Genomic DNA, 10117 nt, shown 5'->3' on the forward strand with positions numbered 1-10117 from the left:
TCAGAGACAGTTCCATACTTTCCTCGCAGCTTTAATCTGAGTTTCTAGCATTTTTTTCATGTTGCAGCAGACAGCACACAAAGCTTTAGAGCAGAGCTGATCGAGTGCAGCAGCAAAGAATAGGCCCAGCTAAGACTCAAACACCCACTGGATGGTGTGTATATTGGACTTTATTTGTATTGCTATCAAGTTTTACATCTTTTCCTACTAATAAATACTTTCCCTCCACTGAGACAGAGGTTTTCCTGTTTTGTTTTTTCCACAAGATATTTTGCTTTTAACAATGTGTCCCTAGTGGGGGTTTGAATTAAACTTTCTACTGTACAGGATAGTCTGGGCATTGAGTTACCAGAACTGTTCCCCACTAATTTTAACCATTTATTACTGCAGCAATTTTTTATCATGTAGAAAAACAGACTGAAATTGGATTCTTAAAGATATCTCAGCAATTAAATGTGTAAGTATCTTTTTACAGGTTCCGTCCACACAACACCATCTAATAATCAGAAGGTTGGCGTTTCCATCCCTAGCTGCTCCAGTCTGCATGCTAAATTTCCTTGGGCAAGATACTAAATGTCACTTTGATGGATCCACTGGAGTGTGAACATTAGAAAGCATTAAAAGTAAAGGACTTGTATAAATGAGGAATGCTGTGTGAAGATTTGGGTGCTAAGGCTGAGTAGAAAAGCACTATATAAGAACCAGTCCTTTCACCATAGTAAGTTTGAGGGAAATTCCAGTCACAATACAAGGGAGAAAAAAAAAACAAACAAAAAAAAAAAAAAAACACACACACACAAACAATAGATTGGGAATCGCTTTATTTGTTAAAAAGTTTGCACTGTAACAATTACCTCAGCGTTTCAAGCAGACATTTAATTCTGAGAAGTTTTTAGTGCATTAGAAGCACACAGATTTACAAACAGTTAAAGAGTGAACTCAAATTACACTCTGATTAACCTCCAGTGTCAGCTCATAAAAACAACAAATCTCTCTACAAAATATAAATGTTTCAGAGAAATTTATTACTGCCAATTTACAGATAAACTAATGAACTGAATCATTTGTATTTGCAAAAAGTACTACCATAGAGAAAGCAAATGTGAAAATTCTTCTTGTTCTTATTTTCACCTCTCCCAGTAAGAAAAACCAAGTGCAACTCAAACGATGCCAATTTGAAAAAGCAGACAGTGAAGCAATTGTGTGCCACTATACATGTAATTACTCCCCCCTGCCCAATAATCCAATACTTCGTTGGAGGGGGAAAAGAAGAAAACACTAGTCCCTTTCCACCATAACATCATTTAAAATATCAAAGTTAATTTAAACACAAAAATGAACAGTGGGATGCAGCACTAGAGTATTTCTGTTGAATTCCCTACAGGTCAGTTTGTATGGGTCGTCCTCTATACCCACACATGGCGTTGGCAATGAGCCACGGCCTGAAAGACAAAAACAAGTGGTTGGAGAGACGTATTAGAGTAAGGTTGAGCTTAAACAGTTTACAATCACAGTTCCAGTGGCATTATGACACCAAATGTTTAATAAGAAACTCAAAAATATGTTTAATCAAATTTCAAACTACTCACATTGCACTGTTGTGCGGTCTCCATGTTCTTGCACCAGAACGAAGGTCCCCAGCTGCACTGCTCTGTCCCCAGCAGTCTGTGTGCAGCACCAGGGCAGGCTCCCAATTTCTAGAACACACGCAAATAAACCTCAGATGTTAAAAACTAAGCTGCAGGTATGCAGTTTAAGCCATAACAATCTCATTTACTGCTAATGACCAAAAATGTTTACATTTCAGCATTCAATGTAAGCTGTATGGTTTTTGGAGTTAAAAACATTCCCATTTCAGCGTTTAATCCTTTAGAAGTCCAGTGAAACATACTACCAGTTGACTTTATTATCATTTTGAAATAAGTAATCCTTTTACCATGCACACAAAGTCTGGGTCAAGCATCTCGAGCAGCAGCTGGACAAGAATTGGCTCATACTGTTGAACCAACTGGTCACACTGTTGACAAACCACAGTTAAAATGTAAGGGTGTCACATGAGGACAGGTAAAAGAGTTCCACAAGATTAATTAGCACATCTACTCACCTCAGTCTTGTAAGAGTCAGGCAGAAAGTTGCATACTTTTCTCACAGCTTCCTCAATCTCAGCCTCTGTTGCATTCTTCTCCAGGATGCCGTCGATGTAACTGACTGCAGCTTTACACACCTCACAGTAGCCTCCGACCTTAAAGCGGGGCTTGTCAAGTGCAACTGTGAAACAGTTTTAGGAGTGATTATCCATCCATGTATTTAAATGCTTAAATGTTTAGCCCTGCAACAGCCTGGCAATCTGTCCAGCGCTGCCTCTTGCCTTAGGGTAGCTAGGATAGGCTCCAGCTAGCTAAAGCACAATGTACATCTGCATAGAGCTTGCTCTGAAGACTAAGAACTTACCAACATATGCACGTCCTTGACCATTGCAAAGTCCCAGCACTGTGCAGACAGTTTTGGGATCAGCCTCCTGCACAAGCAGATCAATGATAGCCTGACCATATGTCTCAATCAGATCCTTGCACTGGGAACTCAAAGAGGAGGGCAGGATTGAGCACACTTGCTCCACAGCGTGAATAATCTCCTCCTGCACAGGACAGACAGGTTAGTCGGTCAGCAGAGCAAACCACACCAGTATTATGTTGGCAGCAGTTTGTAGCTTATTTTTATGATCATACCGGACATATTAAGTGTTACACAGCCCACCTCTGTAGAATGTTGCTGCAACATGCTCTCCAACTGTTTCATCACATACTCGCAGATGGTACAGGTTGGGGAATCACGGACACGGACCATGGGCTGGACACAGGGTATGGCTCATTAGCATGTGCAATATACTGCTATACAACCATTCTTTAATTATCTTTTTTTTTTAAAAACTAAAATAAATATCAAATACAAAAATCAAGATTAACCACTGTACACTATCCAACATACTATACCTTGCCAGACGTTTCTGCAACAGAGTCTACCTTAGTGGCAGGGAAAACCTTGGCGGCGGGCACAGTCTTAGCGGCCTGAAGTGTCATCATGGGAATGGATTTCTTCATTCCAGTACAAAAGCCAGCAAAGGCACAGATTTCTCTGGGTTGCTGAGGAAGGAAGCAACACAATTACTCAGGATTAAAAGCCAAAGTTTTTGTTTTTGTTTTGTAAGTAATTTAAAAGTAAAATTTCATGCTGATAGCATAAAAATTCCACATTGCCACCCATGCAATATGCAGGAGTTTTTATGCACATACACCTACTACATCTTTGTTTTACCAGCACACACACTGCAACACACACACACTCATGGTGACACAAACTGTCATTTCACGTGCAGCATGAAGAACCAGGAAAGACCGGTGCAGCTCATAGCTGACTTAATTCTGTAAACTAACATAACCTAGGCACATATCACAAGAACCAAGTAAACTGCATGCTCTGACTGTGGCCCTACTCCATAGTGTTCAAACAGGCACCAAAGTGTCAGGTCATTAACCAAACAAGCCCAGTGTTCAAAAGAAGTATAATTAGACCATCATTCGCACGTGTCTCAAGAGCTAAGGGTTAAAAGGCTACAGGCTGAACACAGAATGACCTACCTGTTCCTGGGGAGCAGCATACAAAACCCAGAGTAGGAGAAAACAGAGCAAAAAGACATGAATGGAGAGGAGAAAAGTAACAAAGGAACACAGGCGAAAAACAAACAAAGTAAGAAGATAAAATTTGAAAAGAGCACAAGCGAACATGACCAAGTTTAAGTCAGCAGGCCAGGTGGTGCTGTTCTACAAAAATGTCTTGCTGCATTTGCTTCTAAGCTTAAGTACTACAATGAAATAACTATTAAAGCCACATTGTAGCTTCAAAAAGTCAAACAGAAGGTTAAAGCACATCATCAAAAGGAACCAGAAGACTCACCATAGACATGAGCTGCTGAACAACCAGGGTTCCATACTGGCTAACATATTGCTTACACTGCAAAGACAGAAGTATAGGTATTAGAAAAGCTTTGTTTTTCTCCCTCCTGGGTGTGGTGAAGAAACCCACAGGTGGGATATTTACCTGGTCAGCCAAGCCTGGCCCCAGCATATCACACTGCTTCTCAATATTCTCAATGAGAGAGTCGATAAATGAAGAATTGGCTTTGGCCTCTGCCTGAGCATCAGTCAGCAGTTTGATGCAGTCCTGGCACACTGTATCACTTTCCTACAAGGAAGACAGGCAAGTTTCAGTGCCAAATAAAGAGTACACTTAACAGCAGGTGTTGAGGACATTTCAAGCTTACCTGCTTTGGAGACTCTTGTTTGGGAGCCTCCTCTTTGGGGTTCTCCAGAGGATAAAGGAGCCCGGGCACATTGAAGAGGAAGGGAGACACTTGCTGGGAAAGGTCAACTTGAGGTATTTCATTGGACAAGAGCTGCTGCTGGGCCTGAACCTTAGCCAGGGCTGCCTGCTGTGTCTGACAGAGTCCCATGGCTCCACACACCACGCCAGGATCATCCTAATAAACACAACTTCATATTACTTTCAATACCTTCCCCATTTTAAACTCCCTTTGACCAAAACACTTTGCTTCCCACACACATTAGCCTAAAGAGAAGTGAAATCATTTAAGTCAACCGCGCTTAAAAAAAAAAAAAAAAGTCTGCATTTCCTGTGTAGTATTTACTAAACCATTTACTGGTTTAGTAAATACTAAATGGAGTCTCCTTTTTCCCCCAAGAATGCTGTAGCAGGTGTGCGTTAAGACAACTATACTAAATGCTCCTAGTCATGGGTTTAGTATTGCACAATGACTACTCTGTTCCCATTTAGACTTAAAACTCATTTCCCCATCAATAGGCCTTTTTAAGCTGGGTGCACTCTGGTCACACAACCACTTCTGTTTCCCTTTAGAAAGAAAGAAGTAACAGATGGGGTATTTACTTACAGTCTTAATAAGAGCAGAATGATAAATGCACAGACAAAGCAAACGACGTTTAAAAGAATCTATGGGTTATATTTGAAAGCATTCAATATGGTTCAAAATGTAAACCTTATGACAGTATAACTCTAAGGTAAACTCAATAATGAATGTTTTTTTTGTCCAAATGCTAAAAGCCCGGATGGCCACCTATATTTAAAGTGAAAGCTTGCACAAACAGATTCAAGAAGCTCACCAGTTCTCCCTTGATGATTCCCATGAGAATGGGGAAGTAGTCATCCACCCTCTCTTTGCACTCTTTACTCAAATCTTGATCAGGGATGAGCTGGCAGGCCTTCTCCAGGTACCCTAGGATCTCAGCCTGCAGTCACAGAAATATGCAAATACCAATGTTTCAATCTTAGTGTGGTTGCAGGAAACTCTTATTAAATTAAAAAAAAAAAAAAAAAAACAAGTTGTGGATCTTTTGGCCTTACCTCAGTGGCATTCTCCTTCAGTACTTGCCCAACCACAGTCAGAACCTCTTTACACAGCTCACATGGCACAGATTTCTGAAACCAGAGAATTGAGTGTGTAAATAAAAAGCTGCTAAAAATTTTTTTAAATAAACCAAAGCTCCCAATACAAAAAAAAACAAAAAACAAAAAAACACAATTCATATTTGCCTAACTACACATTTCAATGTAGGAGAAAGCATAACAGAACAGTTTGCCATTTGGGGAATTAAAAAAATATATACAGGTCACTCACCATCTGGGGCTTGTTCCACACATTCTGCTGGCAGTGAGTCACAGCTCCACACAGAGATGCAGTTTTCACATTGTTACACCAGTAGGGGGGGCCACGAGCACACTGCTCAGTGCCCAGCAGAGGAGTTGCCACCGCTGTGAAGACGACAAAGAGTCATGCTTTGACAGACAATTTATACTTTTGTGTTAAATCATCACCTCAAACCAAGGAATACTGATGATAGTAGCAACATGAGTGCTCACGAATGTAAGCAAATTCCTGGACAGAGATAACTTTAGCTATCAGAATGGACGTGAGGGAATGTACAAAGAAGTGGAAGAACTTGAGGGACAAATATATTTGCCTCTGTGGTGGGAGGATAAAAATATGACTAAAATAAAGAGTGGGGACTCTGGGGCAAAAAAAGAAAAAAGAAAAAAAAAGATATTATAATATCTTCACCAAACATAAAACTAGGACAACCTCTGACAGGCAACAGTGTCAGACACCACTTACATAGGTTACATCTTAAACCTTTACAGAGATTCACTGCAGAAATCTAAAGCAGCAGTTACAGAGAGATAAAAAAAAAAAAAACAACACAATCTCATAACAAAACCATATTCCTTGGCAAGTTCACAACTGCTTTATATGACAGCAATGAAAACCGATACATTTGTTTTTCAGAGTTCTCATTTTCTTTTTTAGGTTATACTTCAACTATGTTTAAAGTTTTAAAACAGGCTAAACTAGCTCGATTAGACCAAACATAGAAAGTTTGACTTTATCAAGCAGGACTCTTCATACCACAGAAAGGAAATTCAAGGCCAACTTCCTCAACTGAAAGTATGATTTCAATAAGACACTGCCCTGCAGGTTTAATTTTAAACAACTCTGTAAAGATGACAGGCAAAAGGTCAGCTGTTAACCATGTCGGCTGAGTTCTAAGAGGTTTTTCAGAAAGTAGTGAGGGGTTTTTTGTTGTCGTTTTTTGTCTTGTGTTTCTATGGTGTATTGATAGTCATGTGCTTTTTGTGCTGAGGCGTTTTTTCTGTTATCAAACTGTTCCCCCCCTAGGAGCGAAGTCTGAGTGGAGTTTTTTTCTCCTCCTCTCACCTCATGTTATGTATTTTCGTTGTTTGTTTCCTATCAGCCTACCTTTCTGACATGTCTCCCCAATGTGATGTTTGTGTAAAGTTGGTCAGAAGGCTCCTTTGTAAGTGTGCATGCGCCATTAGCGTGCTGCCTGCTGTAACCCTAATTTCCTTCGGGATTAATAAAGTATTCTGATTCTGAATCTTTACCTCAAGGTCCAATGAATTAGAAGCATAGAATTTTAACTCTAAACAGAAGTTTAGTGATATTTTTATAGTAATTAAGATTTAGTTTCGTAACAGCACCCTTGTCTCTCCATACTAATAAAGCTCACTTAAAACCAAGATAATTTACAAATCACTGAGGATTGTGGGTACCCAGCTATACCCAGTATAGCTATACCCAGCTATACTTTGCTAAGGTTTAACATTACTAACATTTTAGCCCCCCCCCCCAAAAAAAAAAAAACCCTATTAGCATGTCTATCTCTGGCATGACCACATCAGGGAAATTCAATTGCTCACTCGTGCATCACAATTGCAGAAGTAGGAATCGGGGGAGGTGGATGAGGGGTTGTGTGTATAGCTCAATGCAAAAAAGAGGCCTTTACTGTTCTTCATGTTTGCTGAAGTGAAAAAGTGATGCAGGAAGGCATGTTTTGCATGCAGTGTTTCCTGTTTTGCCCATTAATGGTTGTGAGATGAAGATCCAAACTATCTGCATGTCACAAAACCTACATTTGAAAAATGTGACAAACTAAAAGTAAGCTTACACTCACTGATTATTGGATTTCAAGGCCAGTGAGCAGACTTGAGTGATAACGGCCAAGAATGTGCAACGAAGGACAGGCTGAACCAACAAACCTTCAATCACCAGCTACAGTGTATGCAGGGTCACATGCTTTTTATACAAAATGACAAGCTGTTCTGACGCAGACAACAGTAGAAACTGCCTGTTCTGCATTTTATGGCAAGAAAAAGTTTTACAGTAAGTCAACAAATTCTGTGTGACCTAAAAGCCTACATTTGGGTTTCTATAAAGCCAAGAAAAGAAAAAAAAAGGAAGAAAGAAAGAAAGAAAGAAAAACAACAGAAAAACACTTGAGGTGAGTAATCACAATCACATGACACAGTAAAGCACAACAGGCTTTAAGCAGGATTCAGAGTGGATTTTGCAATATCAACATGTAACCTGCGGTATAAACCTGTTTAATGAGACAGGCTACACGGTTTTTGTGATCCAAACAACCAACTATCAGCAGAAAGTACACGACACATGTTAAACAATATGACTAAGCCCAAAACATGTGACATGCGGAAGTAGGAATGCTAATGCAGGAATGTGGATGTAAAAAACTGAAGTTAGGTTTCACCCAGAAATCCAGGTGAAACTAAGCAGTAACTACACAAAGCAAAGAAGTCTGTGTGTGAATAAAACAGCCCTGCCAATGGTCTGTAAGGAAACCAGGCTTCTGTCATGATAGTCCATAGTCCAAATGGCACATTTGGTTTCATTGCAGAAATAAACGGTTGGTATTGGTGACACAGTTTTATCACAATATAAGGATAAACCCATGAACACGACTCAAAGTGAAGCACAAGTATAGGTCCCGTTCCAAAAGCCCCTAAAAGAAACAAAGACTGAAAAGAAAGTTTCAAATTCAACATTTCGGTGTGGGTGAAACGAAAGTGTTGCTTTAGCAGATCAAACGTAAACTTCCCCTTCAACATTACCAGTAGTCAACAAAGCACCAGCTACTGTACATAGCCTGGGCTAAACAGGGGTCTACAACAGTTAACTGACTGATCGCTTTTCTATTGTAGTGTTCTACCATATTTATACACGTAAACGCTATTTTTAGGTAACTGATGTAGCAACGTTAGTTAGCTGAAATAGCTAGTTAGCATTAGCTGAAAAGCTTGAGTTAGCACAGCTAAGGCCAACGGTAAAACAATAAACTTCAAAGTCACGCGGTTAAAGATTCACTTGACATCGCTTTAAATATGTCGATAAAACTTGTAGAATATTATTATTTATATATTATATACTGAAAACAAAATCCCAGGTTACTTTATTAATAAATAAAAAATAATTCCCGGTATACGCTTCCGCCTATTGATGTTAAAACGCACATAGTTACACAACCAAAAAGCTTGTTTTTATAGACCGACATCTGTCGAAATCAGGTGACCTATAGTGTTAAAAAACGCGCACACACACACATTATTTGTCTACTTCTGTTAATACTACCTGAGGACACCAAAAGAAGAGTTAGGAGCAGCATGACTGCGCTGTTTTCCGATCCTTGTGTTTGTGTTGGTTGTCGGAGAGGATTGACTGGAGAAGGGCGAGCACTGCAATGCAGAGCGCGAGGGTGTTGATGCCTTTATTGTTCACGGTCAGCTGATCGAAACATGTGACTCTCAGCCTACCATCATAGTACCTCAAAACGCCGATTGGGGTGGGGGGGTTGTTTTGTTTTGTTGCTGTTTTTAATTCAAACACACTTGTGAGCAACCAGAACTTTTGACTAAACAGATTTTTAAGTAGTTGTAAAAATCTGTACAGATATCTAGGGGAAATGCATGGTTTCTAAAGTGAGGGTTCCGTGGTGGGCCAAGAAAGTAGTCAACAATTTTTAGTTAATAAAGAATTTGAAGTTGAAAGTTAATCAAATAAATACATTTAGTTTTCATTGTTGAAATGTGGACAGAATATCGAGTAATCAAAATGTATGCATTTAAATTCTACATAAAAATTCCCCTCTTACCCCTGTGGGCGGGCCTATCGTTCAAGCTTGGGTCCTCTAGCAAAGGTCTGGGAGCTTGAGGGTCTTGCGCTCTTCTGGACGGAGATCTTGGATGTTGTTCCTGGAATCTGCTGGAGCAACTCGCCTAGCTTGCGTGTCACTGCACCGAGCACTTCGATTACCACTGGGGTCACTGTTATCTTCACCCTCCACATCCTCTCGAGCTCTTGTCTGACCCCTCGTACTTCTCCAGCTTCTCATATTCCTTCTTCCTGATGTTGCTGTCATTAGGTAAAACTACATCTATCACTGTAGCCGTCTTCTTCTGCTTGTCCAACACTACAATGTCTGGTTGGTTAGCCATCACCAGTTTGTCTGTATCTGGAAGTCCCACAGCATCTTGGCTTGGTCATTCTCAAGGTCCCATTTTGACCTCAGCACTTCCACGCCATACTCGGCACAGATGTTCCTGTATACAATGTCAGCCACTTGGTTGTGGTGTTCCATGTATGCCCAGCCTGCTAGCATCTTACAGTTTATAATTATGTGCTATTACTTTTTTGTTTATTATATTTATATTATACAGT

The 10117-nt window shown here is 40.0% G+C and overlaps 1 protein-coding gene across 1 annotated transcript; it reads right to left on the reverse strand.

Annotated features, from left to right (window-relative positions):
* Positions 1–804: 804 nt before the first annotated feature.
* On the reverse strand, positions 805–9187 carry psap (prosaposin). Its single transcript, XM_085181973.1, has 14 exons — positions 9032–9187; positions 5708–5841; positions 5434–5508; positions 5193–5318; positions 4319–4534; positions 4096–4239; positions 3952–4008; positions 2991–3140; positions 2755–2847; positions 2452–2635; positions 2105–2268; positions 1937–2017; positions 1590–1697; positions 805–1442 (listed from the first exon to the last, which is right to left on the reverse strand). Exons 1-14 carry the CDS (start codon positions 9063–9065, stop codon positions 1407–1409), a joined length of 1602 nt encoding a protein of 533 aa, XP_085038099.1. The 5' UTR covers positions 9066–9187; the 3' UTR covers positions 805–1406.
* Between the last annotated feature and the right edge of the window lie 930 nt (positions 9188–10117).

Source organism: Neolamprologus multifasciatus, chromosome 13 (assembly GCF_963576455.1).
Source record: "Neolamprologus multifasciatus chromosome 13, fNeoMul1.2, whole genome shotgun sequence".
Lineage (NCBI taxonomy): Eukaryota > Metazoa > Chordata > Actinopteri > Cichliformes > Cichlidae > Neolamprologus > Neolamprologus multifasciatus.

What these genes read in the sequence shown, in the direction of transcription:
- psap (XM_085181973.1), bottom strand. Translation starts at nt 9,065, where the DNA reads ATGCTGCTCCTAACTCTTCTTTTGGTGTCCTCAG. An exon ending in GAATCATCAAGGGAGAACTG is followed by an intron (nt 4,535 to 5,192) that starts GTGAGCTTCTTG and finishes TGTGTTTATTAG; the next exon opens with GATGATCCTGGCGTGGTGTG. An exon ending in TGCAGCAACATTCTACAGAG is followed by an intron (nt 2,636 to 2,754) that starts GTGGGCTGTGTA and finishes TGTCCTGTGCAG; the next exon opens with GAGGAGATTATTCACGCTGT.